A 25,534-nucleotide genomic window follows, 5' to 3' on the forward strand; every position below is an offset into this window, starting at 1 on the left:
AAGTTGAAAAACAAACATTGACGTAGTAGTGGTTTTAAAAAAATAATATTTTTCTTAGCAAACAAGACGTATTGCTACTTTGACGTGAGAATCTTCGAATTGGAATCATGTCTTCAAAGAACTGTGTGGAGAGTTGAGCAGCGAAATTTTTGTTAGCATTACATTAAAACAACTGCATGTTGTACAATCAGGAAAGCAAGAAACGGGGAGGGAATTCTAAAGTCTAGAAATCCGCGAGAAAAATATTAGAGTAGAAAGCATTCCTGCATTTATAGACCTCTAGACTAAAGGAGTGGTACGAGGGGCGTGCAATAACTAACGCCCCTGACCTACTTCCCATAGAAGTAGAGACACGAAACTTGTCACAGTTATTAGTCTTTCTCTACATAGGAGTTATACATTTCCCACATCGTTTGATGCAGCTCTGGAAACCGTTTTTGTAGAACATCCCAGGTTGGCCCTCCAACCAAGACGTGACTTCAGAAATCAAGTTTTCATCATCTGGGAAACACTTTTCTTTCAAAAACAACTTCATGGCTGGGAAGAGGTGAAAGTCAGAGGGTGCAAGGTCAGGAGAGTATGGAGGATGGGAAAGATTTCATAATCGTACGCCCGTGCTTCTGATCTGGCGACATGCGAGCTGTGGACCGGAGCGTTGTCCTGCAGGAGGAGGGTACCTTTGCTGATCTTACCCCGCCTCTTGATTTTGATAACTTCCCTTAATTTCCTCAAAAGTGAAGCATAATAGGCTCCTGTAATTGTGGTACCTTTTGCCAAGAAATCTGTCATCACTACTCCGTCCTGGTCCCAGAAGACTGTGAGCATTACCTTGCCAGCGGAGGGCTGAACCCTTGTCTTCTTTGGAGGTGGTGAGTCCAAGTACTTCCACTGCATTGACTGGGCTTTGGTCTCTGGATCATAGTGATGGACCCAGGTTTCATTCTTTGTAATCAATCTTTTGAAAAACTTTGACTCATCTTCTTGGCACATATCCAAATTCATCCTCAAGCACTGGACGCGTTTTAGCTTCTGGAATGGTGTAAGCAACATGCGAAGCCATCTTGCAGACACCTTACGCATATGCAAATGGTTATGAATGATAGTTTCCACAGACCCTGTACTAATCTTGATATATTGGACTATTTGACGAATAGTAATGCGCCGATCTTCCAAAATAGCAGCCTCAACTTCAATGGCAGAACGGGATCGACCAGTTCTGGGAGCTGTTTCCACAGACTTCCGGCCATGTTTGAATTCACGATGCCAGCATTTTACAAGGTCATATGATGGGGCATTATCACCATCAGTTTCTTTCATTTCATCAAAAGTCTCCTGTGGTGTGCGTCTTTTCAAATACAAAAAACCGGATCACTGCTCGACATTCAACAGGCTCCATTTCACACCTGACTCAGGTCAAACACATGTAAAACAGAAACCGCAATTAGTTCAGAGCTGTAATTTGCCACATGACCCATAGAGATATAAATCATTGCACATGCAATATTTCAGCTAGATCAGACAACTGGAAGTGGGTCAGGGGCATTACTTATTGCACGCCCTTCGTATTTTGCTGCTTCTCGGGTAAGTCGGTAGTATGTACGTCGAGGTTTCCAAGTGCTATGAGTTTACCAGCACACATTATATTAAATTAATTTTAAAAGAGTCACGGGGATGCAACATTGCAGCGATATGGGAATAGGAAAAATACATATGACTGAGAGGGCGTTATTTCCTTCCACTGTGTCTATGCTATTATTAGGGCTATGACAAGAGTATGTTATTTTCATTCTTTTGACTCTCGAGTATATATCTGACACAGTTAGACACAGTTAGACACAGTTAATCAACCCAGAACCACATCACTCTATATAAAAAGCACATAAGATATCAACGGATACACACTCGAGAGTAAAAACAATGAAAAGAATATGCTGTTGTCCTAGCTGTAGCTATTATATATGAATAACAAATCTGGTAAAGACGCTAAATATAAATAAAATAAAAACTATTGGGAATGTTTTTTTCTTTACCGAACACGGATCAGTTTTTTTTTTTTTTTTACATTTTCACCCCAAACAAGGCACATTGCCACTTTGGTGTAGGGGGCTACTATCAGGGGCAGCAACTACTGGGGCACTATGTTGGGATTTAGGCAGCAAGATGTCGGTTCACGTTACACTTGAACTTCTGCATGTCAGTACAGTTAGAGAAGCAGGGACCTGGAATGGAATTCCAGAGTCTAGCGGTTCTGGGGAAGAAACTACTGGAGTAGAAAGATCTTTTACATCTAGGGATCTCTACTGTGTGGGGGTGGGATTTAGATGCCTGTCGGATTTGTCGAGGGTGTCTACGTCGTGGGGGCACAATGTCTGCAGTTGACAACGATTATGAATGGCAAAGAGTATTTAATTTGTTTTTGACTGGAATCATTTCAGATAAGAAATTTGTGTATTTTTTATTTGGGGACTATTAACACCATCTTCATAATTGTTGTTTCACCACGGTTCGGCCAACTCATCCTATGACCTTCTTCAGGTGATTAATCGCGACTGAAGAGGAATGCGGAGTCTTGTAACTGTATCCTCAGTATTTACTGCCTTCCATAGTTGTTGGCCACGTCTTAATCAACTAAACGTCTGGATTGCTTTTGGTAGGATTGAAACCACTATCTTCAGACAATGCTCATATGCAACCGTAAAGATTCAATGCCTCTATCCACTGCACCACGAGCCTCGGTTAATCACTTGAAGAAGGCCAGAGGATGAGTTGGCTGAAACTTTGTGAAACAGCAATAACTATGAAGATGAGGATAACAGTCCGCAAATAAATATATGAAAAGAGATTTTGTTATGTAGTTTTTTTTTCTTGTTTTTGTTTTCTCTGTTAACTTTATCTATAAAAATCATTAGAGACAAAAGAGTTAACCTAGCAGTCTATTTTTCAAAAGGTTGTTTTCCCCGCCATTAAATTTTATGTGAGCGGGCAAAGCACTTAAATAACATTCATAAGTGGATTCTTTTGCTGTAAACTTTGTCCAGACAAAACAGGATATTGTTTACTTTCTTCCAAATTCTTTGATCGGACACTGAGAGTATTTAGACGGTGGGGGGGGGAAACAGCGGTGCCATCGGAAGTCAATATTTGTTAGAGCCGAGAGTTAATTTGTCACAAGAAGAGAAAACCGAATTGAGGAAAATAGAAAGGATATAAATAGAATTTAATAAGACAAAAATAATTCAAATTATTGCGTTGATGGCCAGTTTGGATTCAGCGTTTAGACATTTAGATTTTTTTGTTTCTGTTCTAAAATAGGTATTTTAGAAATCATCTGAACGCATAAGATTTGGATGATTTGCGGATTGAATATATAAAAAAAAAAAAAAAAAACAGGAACCAATGTTCCTTCTGATGCGTCCGTTCCATTTAACTTACGTCCGTTCAATTTACGCGTTTAACAATGATAATGCTAAATCAAAAGCAAGCGTGAAAGATCGAGAAACCGTGGCAGTTTAACTCACTTCAGACTAATGGGCTGAAAAAAAATGCCTAACACCAACGTTTTATCTCTTATTTACCTAGACTTAACAAGCCCCGGGCCACGATGTCTCTGCTCCGTCTCGGAAGACAAAGGATATCTCAGGTAGGGGCAGCCGCGCGTGTAATTGTAAGTCAAGAGTTGCACAATTTCCAGACACATCTCTCCTGAATCGGCACTGTTGGAGTTCAGTATCAACAATGCCGAGATAAGCGGAGAGAACATACAGCACCTGGAAGCCACAAATGGTCACCTATCACCTATTTATTACTGACCAGGTTCAAGGTTGCTTAACTTCGGTGATCCAGCGGTAACTAGTATTTAACATGATTATGCCGGGGCATATGACGTATGAAGTAATCAAAGTATACTGTCGTTTTCAATCTGAAGCCATATATATATATATATATATATATATATATATATATATATATATATATATATATATATATTGTGTATATTTAGGCAGCATTTTCTCATTTAGACAAATATTATTGAATAGTACGGAATTATTCTGTTTTACAATTTTCCTTTTTATCTTCTCCCTTCTCCGAATAGTCCTTTTTTGTGTTTTTTTCGAAATTGTATATGTTGGATCCATAATCGCGAGCGCTTTCGACAGAAGTACTTCTATCATCCTCAGGCATATTGTAGAAATAAATGTAGAGATTGTTTTTTAATTTACTTATATATTTTTTTTTTCCTAGTCACGTGGTAATTTGTTACAAGTAAGGCGGGCGGACTTTTTTTTTTACATTTATTAAACACATTTATATATACAAACACATATATACATTATCAAACATTTATTCCAAACATTTCAAGACTTTCCGGCTGCACTCATAATTAATATTATTTATTTGAGGCTTCTTTGTTTTAATGTACAATGTTTTGAGTATTCTTAGCCTATTTACATTTCTCTCACTCTGCAATACTCTTGTATTTTCTACCATAATTCTTCGAAATTCCGAATGTTGGCAGCCATGTCCCTTCAAATATTGTGATATGGAGCTAGAGTCAGAGAGGTGGAGAGTCAATCTTCGCGACAATGTGTTAATTGTTGAACCAACGTAGCTACTAATATTGGAGATACACTCTCCTATTGGGCAGCTAAATTTGTAAACTACATTGGTCATTTCCAACAGGTCATTTATATATATATATATATATATATATATATATATATATATATATATATATATATATACAGAGTTTCTCTAGCTTCGTCCCGTTTAAATCAATTGTCTGCTTCCAGTTTAATTTTGATCTTTCTTTTCTATATCAATCAGGAGTCCAGTCGAGCACTTTGTTGGCAATGCTCTTTGAGCGTAATTCTAATATACAATGGGCGTTCCAAATGCAATTAATGAAACTTCCAGAAATAACCAACACCAACGCAGAACTCGCCTGTTGACCTGAAGAGGTCTACGTCTACAGGTTTTTTTTTCGGGATTGTTTTTCATCTAGTTAACATATATAATAAAGATTTCGGTTTTTATTCTGCGTAAATAATATTCAAGGGTAAACACGTATTTATTACATAGGTATATTTACTTTATTGTATAACTAGTAGATTCGGGAAATACAGTTTAGAAAATTCTATATGTGCTTACTAGAGAAGTGGGGGTGTCCAGCTTTGCCCGGTCGTAAAATACGCTTAAATATGATATTTTAATTTGTCCAGATTTCATATATATTATTACAAGTTTTAAAAGCATTTCATCCAAGACATGAAAATTGTTAAACAAAATGTTTTTACTATAGGCTTTAAAAATAAATATACAAGATTCAATTTGAAATTTATTTATCTTCAAACTGCACTTTTATAAATTTTACAAAGTAAGGTATAAAAATCTAATTTAAATTGAATCAAAAAATTACCTTGGATTTATTTTATGTAATGTACATTCTGTTGCACCTTTAAAAAATCATTGAAAATTTTATATCTATGTCATTAATTGCTAGATGAAAGATACAGGTCTGGATAATGAGAAAATCTGAATTTTTTTCACAAAAACTTTAAAATAACTTTTTTGGATTAAATTTTTTTAAACTTCTTTCAGAATAGAAAATCTTTAAAATGTAATAAGGAACATATTTCATATAGGTTTAATTAACAAATATTCAGTACACAACGAGAAAAATAGAGATGAAAATTTCAAAAGGACTGTATAACTGGTTACGGTCAATAGTAGTCATCGCCAGCGAAAGTATTTATTATTGTTATTCTATTATTATTATTATTATTTAAAACATTTTATTGTCCTGCTCTTTCGCGCGAGGACTAATAGAGTCGTGAGTTCAAACGTAAAAAAAACATATATATATTTGGATGCTATCAGCTAGAATCGAAACCGAAACCAAAACATGTTGCGTTCAAAGCTGGTAAGGTTACGACGCCACCAACGTGACAATCTTATGAATTCATTAAAAATTAAAAATTAAAAATAAACTAAGATGAATGTACTAAATGTATAACAGTTTTTTTTCCAATTTTGGCCCATATGTTAACCGGTTAAAAACCAATAAAAAGAATGCCCTGTAAAAAATTCCAATCATTTGTGGCTCCTAGCACCACTATGCGATTTTTAGTTTCGGCGAGATAGAGTTTGAAAATATGGAAACAGACAGACAGACAGACAGACAGACAGACAAATAGTCTTGTAAATATTAGATTTGTTTAAGAAGTTTTATTTATTTGTGGATTCGAACTGCTGAGGCAGAGGAAAAAAAATCCAGATAACTTTATTATAGATATTTTTAAAATGGTGCACTTATTAAAAATAGTTTTTATTTAAAAATTATTTTCTGTTGGATTACACTTCAGTCATCTATTACGCTTTGAAATTCAGACAATCCACGCATATGAATATTTATAAGCTCTTCACATCCCTATTTTCATTGCTGTCATCCCAAGTTCTTCTCCCTGCTAAGCGACCTCATTTTGGCATCAATTTTTGGGAAGAAAGACTTCTTTCTTGAAAGTATCAAACATGTTATGCTGCTTTGCATAGGTTCAGGATTATTTAGCAGTAATTACTGGTTTGTTACGTAAAAGAGCTCTTGAAAAATAAATATATCTTGTGAACATTTGCAGCCAAAATACTTTTTTTTTACTTTTTTCTTTACTATTGCTCGTAGTTCTGTTAACCATCCACTTTCTCTAAATAAGTATAAGTCTTCATATATATATATATATATATATATATATATATATATATATATACTAGTAAAAGTATCCGTCGTTGACTGGGGTCAAAAACAGCCTACAGAAAATGGACTCTGATTTATGAAAGTATGATAGGTTATGAAAAGGAAAGGTTGTAAAGAGATAGCTTCGAATTTGGGGGTATCAAAACCAAAGCAAAATATGATGAAAGTAAAAAGAAAATAGAACAACCCCATAATTTATTATACCATACCTGTTCACACTGAAACACTTATCACAATATTCTGTGGATATATATTAAAAAACCTTGTTAAACTTAGTGACATATTTCCATTCTATGGAGGTCAGGCGTGTACGAACACCCCATAATTTTATTATACCATATTTTTTCAAACTGAAAGATAATTATAAAAGTATACTTACGCAGATAGATATGAAAAGTCTTTATTAAAGTCTGTGCCTATTTCCATTCTATGGAGGCCAGGCGCGAACGCAGAACCCACAATTTTATTATATCATCCCTATTTAAGTTAAAACATACTTATGAAAGTATCATTATGTCCATCTATATAAAAAAACCCTTGTAAACGTTTTTTTTATTTTTAAATTTTTTATTTCCATACTTTGTGGACCAGGCGCGAACGCAGACCCCACAGATCAAACATACCAATTAGTGTGTCTCGATACATCTATCATTATTTGTGATCAGTTTTCTATAATAGTCAACCATATAAGAGCCTATTCGTGACCACACACACACATTCAGCTTTATATATATATATATATATATATATATATATATATATATATATATATATATATATATATATATATATATATATATATATATAGTGTATCACAAAAGTGAATACCCGCTCACAATTCCTCAATTATTTAAGTATATCTCTTCATGGGATAACACTGAAAAATGATTTTTTAACACAATGAAAACTAGCCTCTCTTCAGCATATATAACAGAGTTAATTAATTTCCCCCTAAAAATAATTCAAAATATAGCCATTAAAAGCTAAATCCCTGGGAACAAATGTGAGTACACCCCTTATGAAAACTTGTCAATATAAACATACAACATGTCATATCTCAATATTTTGTGTGGCCGCCATCATTATTCAAAACTGCCTTTACTTTCCTGGGCATAGAGTTTACCAGAGCTCTACATGTAGCTACTGGAATGCTCTTCCACTATTCAATTACGACGCTGAAGAGATGGCGGATATTTAAGATTTGGGGCATCTTTACTTTCTGCTTGAGGATGCCCCAAAGATGTTCTATTGGGTTCAAGTCTGGAGACATGCTTGGCTAGTCGATCACCTTTATCCTCAGCCCCTTCAGTAAAGCAGCGGTTGTCTTGGATGCGTGTTTTGGGTCATTGTCATGATGGAACACTGCTCTGTGATCCAATTTCTGGAGAAAGGGGGTCATGCTCTGCTGCAGTATTTGACAGTACGTGTTGGGGTTCATGTTTCCCTCAATGAAATGTAACTCTCCAATACCGGTAGCACGCATGCAGACCCACAATGACCTTCCAACCACTATTCTTGACTGTAGGGATGACACACATTATCTTTGGATTTCTAACCTTGTCGTCGCCACACATGCTTAAGGCCATCAGAACCAAACAGATTAAATTTCGTCTCATCAGACCATAGGACTTGGTTCCAGTAATCTATGGACTTTGTTGAAATGTCTTCAGTAAACTGTTTGTGGGCTTTCTTGTGTATTGACTTCAGAAGAAGCTTCCCCCTGGAGTGACAGCATGCACACCAATTTGAGGCAGAAGGTGGAGGAGCGCAAAGTCTCAAATATCCGCCAGCTCCACGACATCATAATTGAAGAGTGGAAGAGCCTCCCAGTGACTACATGTGAAGCTCTGGTATACTCCATGGCCAGGAGAGTTAAGACAGTTTTGGATAATGATTATGGCCACACAAAATATTGACATATGATATGTTGTATGCTAATATTCACAACTTTTCGTAAGGGTTGTACTCACTTTTGTTGCCAGAGATTTAGCTTGTAATGGCTATATTTTGAGTTATTTTGAGGGGAAAATAAATTAACTATAAACTATATATTATAAATTATATATGCTGCAGCGAGACTTCTTTTCATTGTGTCAAAAAATCATTTTTTCAGTGTTGTTTCATGAAAAGATATACTGAAATATTTGAAGAAATGTCAGGGGTGTACTCACTTTTGTGACACACTGTACACACACACACACACACATACATATATATATATATATATATATATATATATATATATATATATATATATATATATATATGCAGAAAAATTTCGCCCAATAGGGCATTGTCTCTCTCGTTGCAAGGACACGTTGTTATACAATCTAAATCGTTATGACATTTCTCTATATCTAGAGTGCAGCAGCGGATCGCAGCAAATGAAGGAAAATGTGTCTTTTGAAGACTAGAGAATTTAAAATTAACCGCCTTTGTCATAAAGATGTCCTTCGTTCAAATTTCGGTTAAAAGCACGAAGGAAAGCACCGTCCGCTGTTCACTCAAGACGATATTTTGAACTACGATAAGGAGTGGGACAGACACTTGCTAAATTGGAAGCACACATGCGATGTCATAGAATTATGAGTTGTTGAAATCATTTCTTGAACTCCCATTTATATATATATATATATATATATATATATATATATATATAAAGTAATAGTGTTCGTGTATGTGTTTGCCTGTGTGTACAAATCCCTATAATCAAAGAAATATAAAGTGACTATAGTGTGTGTACACCTCTCCTGGTCAAGAAATATTAATGCCACTTGTAGGATACTTCTGTCAAAGCAGACGGTATTTATTTGCTTCCCCACTGAGCAAATTAGGCACAAGGCCGTTTTTTAATGTGGAGATGGCGGAGGGGGAGGGAAAGGGGGATCCTGCTCCCGAGAGGTGGGAAATGGGAGCTGGATAGTAACTGTGGTCGTAGGGTGATCCCTACCTTGACCAAGTTCAGATATGTGGGGTTACCCCCACATATGGTCTTTGCTAGTCATAGCTAGTCTTTGCTTGCAGCATCTGTCGGAACAGATACTACACTTTGATCCCGGCCAAAAGGCCGGGCGGACCTTTTGTCAAAGGAGACGGTATTTATTTGCTTCCCCACTGAGTAAATTATGCACAAGGCCGTTTTTTAATGTGGAGAGAGAGGGAGGGGGAGGGAAAGGGGGATCCTGCTCCCGAGAGGTGGGAAATGGGAGCTGAATAGTAACTGTGGTCGTAGGGTGATCCCTACCTTGACCAAGTTCAGATATGTGGGGTGTCCCCCACATATGGTCTTTGCTAGTCATAGCTAGTCTTTGCTTGCAACATCTGTCTGAACAGATACTACACTTTGAGATATTAAATCTTTTATTCATGTTAAAAAATACAGTCAAAATCAACGATGAACAAAAAACTTAGGCACATGGCCAACTCAAAAGGGGGGATTTTGGGGGTCGTTGGTCATCCTTGTCACTCCAGAACTAAACAAAGTCAGAAGTTTCTCCCAGCTAGTATCTTCTTTCACCATAATACCGCATTCACCCTTTCATATTTGGGGACGTCCTACTTAACTCCCAATTTTTAAAACATTTTTTATTGACGTGTAAAAACAAAAAAGATAACAATAAAATGGTACAATAATTCATTTGTGTCGAGGGCGGGGGAAGAAAAAACAAAAGGTGATTAGTAGGACCCTCCCAACCCCGTCTAGTTGATAGACTGCCCGTTCCACTAGGTTTGTAAAAGGAACCTCGCTTCTGCGGGTCAGTCTCTAGGTGGGGATGCCCTCTAGATGGGGGTGAATGGAGAAAATAAATTTTTGTGGGTAAGGGATGGAGGTTAGTTTGTATTTCTTTTTCTCCAAGATGGGTAAAATTTAGAGGAAGGGGTGAAAACAAAAATTGCAGGTAAGAGGGGATGGGGATCTTGGAGGCTTCCTAATCGGGGAGGGATGGAACACACACTCAGCTAGCTGAGAGGCTACTTGTTTAATTTTACTTTACAGAACTGCGCGTTCCACACCTAGGCAGGGAACACGTATTCAAATTTGGCTCCTCTTCGTACACACAGACTTGCCACATATATCCATCTTCTGTCAAATGCCGCGCGATGCAGTCTTCTTCTATCACATCTGATCTTCACCCGTAGTTGGTGTTTAAAGAAAGCGATCAGATCTTGATCAGAAAAAGACAACACCCCCCGGCAACCTTGCAGACGCGCCGTCCAAATCACCATTCTCGCCACGGCCAGGATCGTAACATAGACCATTTGTCTTTCCCGGTCCCACGGTGGCCTCACGTTGTCCACAACATTGGATACAGTAATTGGGCGAGGATGCTCAGGATCGATGCGAGCCGTCACTTCGCTGACATACGACCAGTACTGGCGGAGTTCGCGGCAATCGAAGAAAGCGTGATCCGTAGTTTCTACGACCGTTGTCCCACAACGGGGACAATCAGGCGACTCCAAAAACCCAGAACTGCATTGTATGTTGTTGAGTGGAAGTGCATTTCGGGCCAATCGCCAGGTCAGAGAGAACTCCGAATTGTTCAGATGACTCTAACCTGGCGCCCAGCTCCACGCGGAGCGGATCTCACTCTGCTGCCACCCCAAACGCGCGCATAGCGGGTCGTCGGCGGCCCCTTTCACTAGATCCCTGTGGAGTTCCCTACGGGTAGCAGTCACAAGGTCACTGGACCTTAGTAGTCGTTTTAGCGCGGCTCGGCACTCTTTCATGTAGGCAGATTCTCCCCACGGCCTGCAACGGCTCTCGATGGAAGGGTCGAGAACGAGGTCGGGGAAGGCGGCAGTAACCACGGGGTGCCACGGCTGGTCATCCTGCATATAGTGGCTCAGGAAGGCCAGCCTCTCAGCATCTCGATGACACTTCAAGTCCGGCATTCCCAAGCCTCCCTCACACGGACGTTGAATACAGACCTGTCTGCTCACCCAGTGTCTTCCTCTGTCCCAAAGGAGCGAGGACAAGAGTTCGACAAGAGCTTTTAGGTGTTGTGCAGGCAGGGGAAGTACGGCCAGTCGGTAAAGGATGAGAGGAAAGACGTAAGTGGCGCACGCCTCAGCTCTACCCTTTAAGGAAAGTTTCCTAGGAAGCCACGAATTGACTGCAGCCTCCACCTTTGACCGTACCTCCAACCAATTCTTGTCAAGCTGGAGACCCGGTCCGAACCACACGCCGAGGATCCGGACCGGGCCATCTGTCCAACTGAAGGGCGCCGGGAGGTTTGCGTTGCCACTCCATTCGCCCAACCGCATTCCTACCGACTTGTTGCGGTTTATCTTGGCCCCCGTGATTCTTTCATACTGTGTGAGTGCCTCCGACACGACCTCAATGTCTCTGAAGCCCGACACGAAGACCGTGACATCATCGGTAAACGCGGATACCTTGGCAGCTGAGCCGCCAGGCAGAGCCATTCCGCGCAGGGCCGAATTTGCCTACCCATGTCTCAGCTTGCGGAGAAGAGGCTCCAAAGCCAGGACATAAAGCAGGGGCGACAGCGGACAACCCTGACGAACCGACCGAGAGATAACAAAGGGTTTCGAGCGCTTTCCGTTGACTTGCACGACAGCCATGGGCTGTCGATACATTATGGAGATCCACTTGCAAAAGTCCGGTTTAAAACCGGCGGCCTCTAAGACAGATGCCAGGAAACGATGGTCGACCCTATCGAAAGCTTTGGACTGATCTAAGTTTATCAGCGCGGCTTCCGTGTCGTCATCTATTCCCCCCTCTAGGATCGTGCGGATCAGGTGCAAGTTGTTCTGAATCGATCTCCCCTTCACAGCGTAGTTCTGTTCCGCTCAACCAACTCGTCGATAACAACCTGCAGCCGACTCGACAGGGCCTTGGCCAAAATCTTCAACTCTGTGTTTAGCAGAGTTATGGGCCTGTAATCGTCTAATTCTTCCCCTCCATGCCCGTCACCTTTCTTCAGCAATGTGATCACTCCCTTGGTCACCTGCCCTGGGATGGATCCCTGAGCAAACCAATGGTTGAACATATCCGTCAGAAGAGGCAGAAACATGGGCGACAGCCTCAAGTACAGTTCGTATGGCAGACCATCAAGTCCTGGCGATTTGTCACAGCTAACCTGCTTCAGCGCAGTAAAGACCTCCCGCTCCGTCACCTGGCCCTCGCAACCAGCCGCTCTAGCCGCCTCGAGGCGGGGAGAGTCGGCCAAATAGTCGCTAAACTCAAGGACCGGAAGATCGGGCTGCTGCGTAAAACGCTCCTCGAAATGTTCTCGAAACCCCTCGCAGATCTCCCGAGTCGATTCCAGGGGGTGTCCATTCGGATGTTTGATTTTCCCAATGTATTTGTCCGAGCCACGCCTAGAAACCTCACGGCGCACGTCTGCATCAATCCCGGCCAAAAGGCCGGGCGGACCTTCTGTCAAAGGGGACATTTATCTTTATGTGTAACTTGTAGATATAGCATCCTTCATATCACATATACATCGACTGAGTTATGGTTATTAGCATATCACATTAAATTAAATCATTTAAAATAATTAGCTCGATTATATTACTTATTCGACATAATAGCCTCGTTAATACTGTACTATTTAAAAATATAATTTAAAATGTAATTAGTTAGTTTATTTTGATTTCAATTTATATTTTATTCAACTTAAATTTATTTATTATAATCGTAAATCTGAAACCTTTTAATTTTCAAACCAGAAAGCCAAGGGGAATAACTGTGATAGTTTAATTCTGTGAGCACGTTATTAAATATTTTCTCTAATAGATTTGTTTTCATTTCGAAATATTCTTCTAAGTTGAATTATTAATTTTATTCTTAATTCAGAGGTAATTTTTTTCGCTTGTTCTTAATATTTCTTAATTTTTAAGTAACCTTTTGGTACTCATGCAGAGAATGAACTCAGAGTCCACCCAGCTTTCTCCGGAAAATGACGCCAACAGCCGGAGTAAACCGAGCGTCGCTGAGGAAATTAAGCCGAGCGTTGCTGATGAAAGCATAACAAGAAAAGAAAACCTACTTTAAATTTTAAATTTTATTAACTGTAAAGAAAAATTTTTATAATCATATTTTTTGTTTTGTTTTTGTTATATATATATTTGGTACTCATGCAGAGAGTGATACGTGCTGAAATAATAATGTTATTATTTAAAAAGCCATTCCTAACATGGGGAGGGGAGGGTGTTTTGTACCTAATCTTTACTTTAACCTTACAACTGAATAAAAAACATATCATAAAACTTTAATTAAACGTGGACATACGATTTAAAAAATAGCCCGGATCACTCCCCGTATTAGCACCATATATTTTTTAGATAAAAAATGTTAAAGATTTTTTGGTCAATGTCAAGTTTCTTTCCAACTCCTCCAAAAATTTTAAAATGACGACTTTTATAGGTTTTCGGTGTTTTTTTTTTACAAGGTGGTCACCACTTATCAAGGCCCGGAAGCCACTCGGGGATAAGGGTTATTATGTGTACAGTACGTTAATGTTGAGATTTGATAAAGTTTCTACTTAAGGGGGCGGTTTATCAGGAATTTGTTTATGTTGGATTTGAAGACATCCAAGTTGTAGTCAGGTGGGACACAGGCAGATGGAACAGAGTTCCACAGGCGTTCACTTCTAAGAAAGGATCTTTGTTCATGGAATCTACGCTTTGGTTTTGGCACAGATAAAGGGTAGGGGAAATTTTTGACAGTGGTTTCTGCTAGACGGGTGTTTTTCGGGAAAGATCGGCAAGGGGAGACCAGGAATTGGAGCTCAGACGAGCACCTGCCATGGAAGTAACGATAAAACAAAGGCACGCAATGTGGTGCTAAAAACGAATATCACATTTAAATTTGGGGCATGATATGAAGAAATTACTTTTTCAAACAGTGGGGGATCACTGTTCTATATAAATTTGACGTAAAATGAGCACCCACTTTCTGGCCACCTAATAATTTCTTCATATCATAAAAGAAATTTAACAACCCCCGAAAACCGGCGCTGTTTTTTTTTTTTTTTTAACTAAGAAATTCGTTCATTTTTTTTTTAGGACGCTAATAATGCCGTCAGTAAGCTTACATGAGCGTTTTTTTGTGGGTATTCAATTATAGAACTGTAGTTGAATTAACCGTTTTTCTGTAAGTAACATGCCGACATTAACCATTAAACCATTAAAGCAGAATCGTTAATATTTCACATAAATTCTGTTTACATCAGGGAGGGGGCACAGTCCCCTAATATAAACATAATTTTTGTGAACTATTTAACTGCTGAACAATTTTTTAACAATTATACAAGTTGTATAATGGAAAAAAAGTGTGTGGTTGTAAACTTACTGACAGCATAATTAGCGTCCTAAATTATGAGATGAAAAAATGAACGAATCTTAGTACAGAAAAAAAAACAGCGCCGGTTTTCGAAGATGCTGAAAACGAATATCAGTTAAATTTGTTTTGATATGAAGAAATTACTACGTGGCCAGAAGGTGAGTGCTCATTTTACGTTAAATTTATATAGGAAAGTGATCCCCCAACTTTTGAAAAACATTTCTTCATATCATGAAAACTACTTATCTGCCCCAAATTTAAATGTGATATTCGTTTTCAGCACCACTGAAAACATTGGAAAATGTTTTTTGAAGAGTTGGAAAGAAACTTAATATTGACCGATTTTTTTTTTGTTCAAGAAAAGGTTCAAAGGAAAATCAAATAAACACCTTTTTTTGTAAATTTTTTTTTCAAGAAAAATTATAAATAAATTATCTTTGTTTTTTGGGGTGTTATTTTTATTTTTTAATTTTTTTTTCAAGGAAAAACCTGAAAACTAGAAAAATTGAAACAAACCTGGGTGGGATAGATATTTTTTTTTATTTTTGTCATATTAAAACAGATATTGTTGTTGTTTTCTCAGACCGTTGTTTTATTAATGGTGTGTGCGTGTGCTTAAATCGTATTTCGCATTCGCGCTTGAGGTCTTTCTGTGTTGATCGCTCGCCCACAATGGCAATTGTAGGCCTAGACTTTTCAAAAAAAAAGGTACCAGACCGGATGATGTAAAGGTTCGGCTTACATTTCCTTGTCCACATGATGCACAAGTTTTCGTCCATGCCAGTAATTTCTTTCTTGACAAAAGTCGAAAAATCCAGTTGGTGTTTCCAGCTGCTCACTTAAGGTTGTAAAATTCATGTTTTGGGTTTTTCTTTTCTGACGTTAAAGTACGAAATGGTGTGCTTTTTTTTTTACTAATTCCTTTTCTTTTCTTCCTCTTCCAAATTGTCGTCTGCTGCTTTGAATCGTGCTAGATTGTCATTTGGTTCGGCTTTATGTATGGTCAGACGGCGTAATTTTCTCGGCGACGCTCGGCTTCATTCGGCTGTTGATGTCATGTTCCGGAGAAAGCTGGGCGTGCGCTGAGTTACGTCTGGATCACTCTCTGCATAAGTACAAACCTTTTTTATTTGTTGAGTTATCCGTTTTTTTCACTTTATTTAGTAATTTTACGCCGATATAATTCATGGTTCTGTTTATAATTGTTTATTTTTTGATAAAAAAAACTTACAACCATTGAACTATAAGTGTTTTTTTTGCCATACTTATAGGTAAATGTGCACCGAAGAGATAGCATAATTCTTAAAGTTAAATTCAAATTTTGATATATCTTTTAATTTAAACGCAAAAATGAAAAAAAAAACAATTGGGACGCTGAAAACGTACACAGTAAAACAATACGTTGTAAAATGCTCTTATGGTTGTTAACGGGTTAATGTATATTTATTTGTAAGAAAATTGCGTTAAAATAACTTAAACGTAATACGGAAATGAACGATGTAAAAATAATGCAGAAAGTATTTTTTTTTGGATGATTTAAACATGAAAAAAACAAACAATTCGGACGCTGAAAACGTACACAGTAAAACAATACGTTGTCAACGGGTTAAAATTGTTGAGGCGTTGTTGTAATTGTACTATCTAGAAATGTTTCCTGTGAAGTGTGTTTTTCAATAAAAGTCAAGGTCAGACGTTTAAAACCATTGGCGTAGACCTGACATCAGACTGCTTCAGTCACGTATGTTCTACGTCTCCATCAGGATAGGAAGTTCAGAAAACTCTACATTCTGGCTACAAATGAAAGAAGCAGAAATGTAGTTTACCACGAGGCTCTTCAATGAAAAGTTCTACAAAAGGATATGATGAAAAACTGATATGATCTGATTGTGGTATGTTTTCAGTATTCAATGTGTTAGATAAGATTTAAGCATCGAGTTGAAATTTACTTCCCTCTTACAACATCCACTTACTGAAAAGGTGCCAACAAATCGCGTACCTAAGCGTGCAGAAAAGTCCCGTGCGATGCGCGGGTATCTTTGCTAGTATATATATATATATATATATATATATATATATATATATATATATATATATATATAACTACTTCATTTACTCACATAAATTTAATATACGAAAGAATAGCTTTATATGTAAACTTTAAGTATTTACTTCAAAAGTGCTCAATACGTAGGTAGAGCTAGTTAGTAATATATGTATATATATATGTATATATATGTGCATGTATGTGTGTACACATAGGTATATTTATATATATATATATATATAAAAAAAAGGAAAACATCTACCTTAAACCACTAACCTAGTTCTAAAACAGATCCTTTGTTCGATAAAATGCATGCCCATTGGCTGATAGGAAGGGGCGCGGTGGATACTAGAAAGCTGATTGGCTAACTAAAAATCCTCAACATATATAAAAACAAGAAACAACCACATAATTCGCGCATAAGCCTGACGAATCCTATAATTGATGAAACGCAGAATATTCAGTGTAGCTTAATCGCCATATATATTTTATAAATTACTATATATATATATATATATATATATATATATAATATATATATAGTGGAAATGGTAATTAATAAAAACTGAAGAAAGTGCTCAATACCGTTGTAGAACAGATATGCGTTTTATTTATTTATTTTTTTTATTATTATTTTATTATTACCGTATCTTTCTGCCCAGAAAGATACGGTAATAAAAAAATAAAACGTATATATATATATATATATATATATATATATATATATATATATATATATATATGCTTACTTGATTTAATCATATGAATTAATATATGAAAGTATAAATTTATGCGTAAATTTTAAGTATTTACTTCAACAGTGCTCAATACGTAGGAAAAGCTAGATAGTAAGTTATAAAATATATATGACACTTAAGTTACACAGAATATTCCGCGTTTCATCCACGCTAGGATTCATCATGTTTGGCTGATTAGGAAGGGTGCGGCGAAAACTATAATATCGGGAAGGAAACTATGTGTGTGTATCGGAAGGTTGGGCTGTTCAATGTCTATATATACACTTTTAAAAATACGTTAAATAAATATGTACACGTTTTTTTTCTCTAAACTTACTCATTTTGTTGAATTATTTAAGGATTAAGGAAAACGGTTAACCAGGATCTTTTTTGATATTTTGTTATTTGATTATTATTTTCCCTATACTTGGGGTTAAATGGTAGAAGCCATTTCTTTGCGTAATAGTATTAGTGTTTAATATTAGTGCTGACTTTAAAAGTCTTCTTTTAGCTCTATCTATCATGTGTTTTATAATTTTCGCATGATCTAAATTAAATGAATGATCGTGTTCTGCACAATGGCAAAATAGTGCATTTAGGGCGTTACCATTCCTTATATCTCTTCTGTGTTCGTAAAGTCTTAGTTTCAATTTACGCTGTGTCTCACCTATGTATGCTTGTTGGCAATTATTACATGGGATGGAATATATACCGGCGTCGGATGTGAGGGTTTTGGGAGAGTGCTTAGTAGTTTTTAATGTCTGTTTTATTGTCGTGGAAGTTGTTTGTATCAAGTGAAAACCAAGTCTATTAAGAGTGTTGTAGATTTCTGTATTTTTAGTGTGGGTGAGATTGAACAACCCAACCTTCCCATACACACGCATAGTTTCTTTCCCGATATGGGTAGGATTCTAACACTGTTTCCTTTTCATTTTCTTATGGTCTATGATCGTTTTCTTTTATTGTATTTTCCCTTTCAATATCCTGAAGATGTCCTCTGAAATAGGGACGAAACCTTGATCATTTCATAAATTCATTTGGTTTTTTTTGTTTTTCAAAACAACATAACGTCAACCATAGCTGGTATTTTTATTTTATTTTTATCCATATATATATATATATATATATATATATATATATATATATATATATATATATATATATATATATATAAGAAAAAATGATTAATAGTACATGTTAAAAAACATCTTGAAAAAGAGTTAAAAACATATTTAATTTTCAAAAGGAAGCACAAGGTAAGTGGATAGTCCTTAATCCTCGGAGTTTCGAAGAAATACTCTCCTTCTCATCAGAGGCCAGGAATTAGCAAAATGCGGGATCGGATTATGCACGTAAAAGTGTTTAATGAAACCACAAGTAAATCACAGATCTTACTTGGTTAAAAAAAAGGGTGAGGTAAGGGGAATAGGAGGTAAAAGAAAAAAATTATAAAAAGATTTCACATGAATGGATAGTTACATCTGGTTGAGATTACTTTACTTGTAAATATTAACTCTTTAATATTTATAATATATTTTAAGTTTACCATTTTGTTCACCTTGGTAAACTTATTGTAATTGTTTATATATATATATATATATATATATATATATATATATATTGTATATTTTATCCCAATTCAATTATTTCTAATTTAAAAACAAACAAAAAAATTATTTCGTAATCTCGTGTCATTTTATTTATTTAATCTATCACCGCTATATTTCCAAACACAATTTTTTTTAATCTCTACGATATTTTAACTTTTAGATGTAATCCACTACACTAATTTACTCTAATTTATTTTTTTCTCTCATAAAATGTATATATATGTATATATGATATCTAATTTACATAAGGAAAACACGTTGTTCTCCCCCATCATTATATATAGCCCCAATCCTCCGACTCTCTCGTCAATGACCATCCCTCTTGAAGAAGCCCGCATAAATCGGGCGAAACGTTGAGTATCCAGGTCCTTCCCCCTCCATTTTATTTCATATATATATATATATATATATATATGTATATATATATATATATATATATATATATATATATATATTTGAATGGGAGTGAGTTCAGCAAATGATTTCACCCAAGGCCTTAAAGAACTTTTTCCAACTGGCTTCGAAATACTCAACACCCCTAATTGATGTATACCTTTATTAAATAAATGAATCAATTTATATGTATTACTATATAGTTTTTACCCCTTCATTTTCTCTCTTTATTGGCTTCTATATAATATATAGAGCAATATATGTGCGGGGTTTGAACCTACAGATAACGTCATGCCAAAAAAAAAAAAAAGTAAAAAAACAGAAAAACACGCTATCAATTTACCCACAGTAGAATTTTCAGCTCGTTGTTCTATCATTGTTGCTAAGTGACGATATAGAAAATTTCTTTACTGATAATAGATAAATTAAAATAATGGTTTCGATTATCGATTATTGGTAATTATCGGGGGAATTCTGAGACAAAACTTTACTAAATCACTCCCAGATCTATACACTAAAGTTCTGTAAATTTGAAAGAAAAATCTGTTCAGTCCTTTCGGTGTGTATAAGGAACAGAAAGTTGCGTTTATATAATTGTAGAGATTTTCTATAAACTTTCATAAATGCAAAAAAAAAAAAAAAAAAAAAAACACAATCTAAATTTTCAAATCTTATAAAATTCTTTTCAGGTTATGAAAAGCAAAAAAAGAAATTTATGTGCGGAGTTTGAACCTACAGACCACGTCATGCAAAAAAACAAAAAAACAAAAAAGAACAAATCAACTACCCGCAGTAGAATTTTCATGGCCCGTTGTTCTAACATTGTTGCTAAGCGAGATGGAAAAAATTACTCTACCGATGATAGATAAATTAAAATAACAGTTTCGATTATCGATTATCGGTAATTATCGGGGGAATTCTGGGGTATACATTATCGGTAATTATCGCTAATTACAGAGGGTCAACTTAATTAAGATCATTCCCAGACTTATACGCTAAAGTTCTGTAAATTTTAAACAAAAGCTGTACAGCCGTTTCGGAGTCTATAAGGAATGAACTCATCCACACAAACAAAATTGCATTTATATATATATATATATATATATATATATATATATATATATATATATATAGAGAGAGAGAGAGAGAAAAAAATTGCATTTATATATATATTAAAAAGAAATCCAGCAGAGTGCTTAATTATAAGGAAAATCTGAAAATAAGAGCATATTATTTATATGTTGTTTATAGAAAGTTTTTGAAGAGAGAAGTATTGGCTGAAGAGAAATTGATATGGGTATCTAAAATGGTCCTAATTATTGGGTTTGAAACCGACGGTACCAAATTACTTGTCTCTTTTAAAAACATTCTGTAAACAAAATATAAAATATAAATATATATATATGTGTGTGTGCTTGTGCGCGTGTGTGTGTGTGTGTGTGTGTTTGTGTGTGTGCGTGTGTGTGCGTGTGTGTGTATGCATAAGCGTGACAAATTCTCTCGAGGATGAAACGCGGAATATCCTTGGTAGCTTAAATTACCATATATTTTCCATAACTTACTATATATATATATATATATATATATATATATATATATATATATATATATATATATATATATATATATATATATATATATACTATAGGAATGTATGTGTTTAATACTTATACGGACTATAATCGGTACAATAATAACATGATAAATATTAAACCAGCAAAAATTTCCCAACGTTGATAAGTTTATAGAAAAATATTTGCAAATTCATTCAAATATATAAGGGATCATTAAGCAAAAAAAAAAAGTACCTGCACGAATAATAAAGAAGAATTAAAAGGGAAATTTTTAATATCCTTTAAAATAGAAGTCATATAAACACTGTTGAAAATCTCTTTGGTTCGCATAAACAATATCTCATGTTTTTTTGTTTCTCTTTTTTTCTAGTGCAACGGTCCATGTGGACGCGGCATCCAGCGCCGTGACGTGATGTGCATTAGTCGCGAGGGAAAACGAACTGACGTTAGGTACTGTGACAAAAACACTCGGCCGTTGACAGTGCAAGGTTGTGGCAGCGCACCCTACTGTGCCTCGATGTGGGTACCGCAGGCATACGAAGTGGTAAGTCGATAAAAAATAACTACCAAGGTCTCATGTATGATATGCAAAGAAACTGGAATCTTAAGGAGATATCAATCATACCAGTTATCATAGGTGCCACAGGGCTCATGAAGAAGAACCTGAAGTCCTACCTAACTAATATTCCTGTCAAACCAAGTGCAAAAGAGATCCAGACAATTGCACTTAAGGGAACAGCGAGGATAATAAAAAAAAAACTCTCGGTTGGTTTCAATAAAAAGCAGGGCAATGTTGGCAGCTGGTCTGGCTGCCCCATACCCAGCATTACAATCTTCAAAGGAAGAAAATTAAACACACACACACACACACCCACACACCCACACACCCACACACCCACATATATATATTTAATGAAAACAAAGTGATGTAGTGTTTACCTTATATACGCAGTGGTAAACTTCAAACTAATATAAATAACAGTATTTATATATAGAAAATTTAATCCCAACCGAATTAAAAAAGCTCAATACGCAATAGTAATAATATATAATAAGCTCTATTCTCTTATATATATATATATATATATATATATATATATATATATATATATATATATATATATATATATACTAGCTGTACCCGGCCACGCGTTGCTGTGGCTCAGTTTGTTAAAATGGAACACATGTGAAAGTAGAGAAAAGTTTGATTCTTTTTTTCAAGAGAATGTACAAATTATTTATTTTTTTTTTAACAGATGTTAAGAAAATAAACAGAAAAATACTTCCATCATTGATTATGCAAAAAAAAAAATGTTGATTTAGTGTTTCAATATGCTCATAAATTACGATAAAACTTGCTGAGTATGCACTGTTTTACGGTTGTTGTAAAAATGGAACGGAAACTTAAATTTCGCTTCATTTTAATCTTTCTTAATTTTTTAATTGTGCCCCCCAAACGAATATAATCAAAACAGTAACATTCAACAATTGTACTTTATGTATATAAAACACAAAATATTTATTAAAAAAAAATTTTTTTTAAAAGTTAATAAATAATTCCATTTTTAAACGAAAAGGCCAGTTTACCTAACTTACTGTATTAATGCTATTTTTTTAAGCAAGAAAAAAAACTACAGAACACCGACCACTCTAATTTGTTTTTTTTTATAGGTAATTGAGGTCGCTGACAACGAATTTGATAATCAAACTTGGGCCAAATTTACCGTTTGCATGGTATTTACCCCTGGACCCACGAACTTCTTTCCACCATTTTGCAGCTTCCGTTTATGCTACGCGTATGCACGCTGTAGCATAAACGACGGCTTCACCAAGCAAACTACGTTGGGGGGAGGGGATTTTTTTTCAGGACATAGAATTTTCTAATTTTCAAAAATACATTATAGCGCTTTTTGGGCGGAAAATTTAAAATTAGCAGAAAAAGAAATAAAATAAGAAAAGGAAAGTACACCAAGTTGGAGTAGGGGGGGTTAATTTAGCTGGGTTTTTTTTTTACCTGGAACATCGAATTTTCAAATTTTCCGTAAGTAACGCACCCACATTTACCAATTAGAACACCATTTAACATTTTCCGAAGATTTTACTTTGTACATTCCCCCCCCCGCTCGCGCCCGCGGCCGTCAAAACACCCTCCGCCCCTCCAACTAATTTTAAAAGGTAATTTTAAAGGATTTTCCAAGGGTAAAAAGAAAGCCCACTCCCCAAAAAATTGTGGCCACAAAGTGGGTGATCATTTTACGTTAAATTATTATGGAAAAGTGATCCTTCACTTTTTAAAACTAACATTTCTTCATATATTGGAAACTACTCGTTTACCTTAATTATACACGTTATTTTAGTTTTCAGCGACCCCGAAAACCTATAAGAGTGGTAATTTTAAAGGAATTTTCGAGGGCGGAGTAACTCTTCATATTTACCTTCTTTCTTTTTCAAAACATAAGAAAGTAAGAATTAGACAAATTTATTTTAGGCAGGCTTCGCCAGGAAAGCTTTTTAAAATAAAAAAAATAAGATAAACAAATGGTGCTAGTGCACTTACCGATCCGCGCTATTTTTTAAATCGTATTTCAAAGTTTTATCAAAGTTTTATGATATATTTTTTCATTCAATTGTAAGGTTAAAGTACAAAAAAATATATTTATAAAATTTAAAAAATAGGGATTTATTTTTGTCTACCCATCTATTAAATAGATAGTTAAATGTTGTAATTCGAAAGTCTTCAACATGTGGTGCACGTGAAAGGCTAATTTCTACCGGCAATGTAATGGCGGACAGTCTCGCAGTTACGAAAAATATTTTTATTTTATTTAATATATTTTTTTATAATTTGCAATCTTAATTTATTTTAATAACATGCAAACATTCCTTGACTTTACAGATAAATTTTCTGAAAATTTCAATTAAATTGGTAACGTAGAAATATGGTTTTATTCACTTTGAACGAACCAAGAATTACATTATATATATATATATATATATATATATATATTCAGGCAAACATTATTATAAACAACAGAGATACCTTGCTTAATATTTTTTTTCATTTTTTCGATCTTTCGTAAGATTTTTTTTAACTTCAAGATGGAAGGTATTTACAAATGTTCCATGGTTCACATCGATCGAAAAATGAAAAAAAAAGAATTATTAAGCAAGGTATCTCTGTTGTTTTTAATTATGTTTGCCTGAATTAAGGAATGCTGCCTAAATACACTAATATATATATATATATATATATATATAAATATATATATATATATATATATATATATGAGGAAAATAATGGAAATAGTATTCCGCCAAAATAGAAAAATAAAACGGAACAAACCGAGTTATGTATTCATCAACGTTTCGTCTTTATTTCATCCAGAGGAAGTCTCGGAATAAAGACGAAACTCGTTTATTCCTTTTATTTCTTTCTCTCTCTCTCCCTCTCTCTCTATATATATGCATTATATATACGAAAATGTATAAATATATGGATACATATAAATCTATATCAGAGCTCTTAATAATACATGCATTATGAAAAATATAGCTCTGAATAGCACACGAATTTATGATAATGTAGATATCTACATTATCATAAGTTCGTGTACTATTCAGAGCTATATTTTTCATAATGACTCCATGACAAAATCAACACTTTGTAATTATTTACTAACGATTTTTATTGTCTATAATCTCATCTCTAGTAAACACACTGTCTATCATTTTGTTCCTAGCACAACTAAAATAGAATTGTTGTATGATCACAAACACATAAAACAAAAAATGACCAAATTAATCCAAAGTCCATTTTTAAAAAACTGTTTCTCTTCCATTGCAGTCTGAAAAAATGCGATTTAAGAAATCAAATACATGTATACTTATTACGAATTAATCCAATAAAGAATACGCAAATTTATAAAACATTTATTTTTCTGCATTCATTGTTTTTATGGACTGCTATTCTCATCTTCATAGCTGTTGGTGTTTCACCACTGTGCTACGGGACAATTCATCCTTCGAGGCCCGTAGCACAGTGGAGAGATATGTGATTATTTAAAGATAGCGTTTCAATCCTACCCAAGCAGGCTAAAAACGTGGTGAGACAAAAAACTAT

At 35.3% G+C, this 25,534-nt stretch overlaps 1 protein-coding gene across 1 annotated transcript in view; it reads left to right on the plus strand.

Annotated features, from left to right (window-relative positions):
- The window catches only part of LOC145285922 (ADAMTS-like protein 2), a 525,770-nt gene that overhangs the window by 463,680 nt on the left and 36,556 nt on the right, over positions 1-25,534 (plus strand). The window contains exon 14 of the mRNA XM_080134423.1: positions 21,785-21,958. Within this exon, the coding sequence (XP_079990549.1) occupies positions 21,785-21,958 (174 nt within the window). The remainder of the gene's footprint in view (positions 1-21,784; positions 21,959-25,534) is intronic.

Source organism: Euprymna scolopes, chromosome 10 (assembly GCF_053919585.1).
Source record: "Euprymna scolopes isolate OS-2025 chromosome 10, ASM5391958v1, whole genome shotgun sequence".
Taxonomy (NCBI): Eukaryota; Metazoa; Mollusca; class Cephalopoda; order Sepiida; family Sepiolidae; genus Euprymna; species Euprymna scolopes.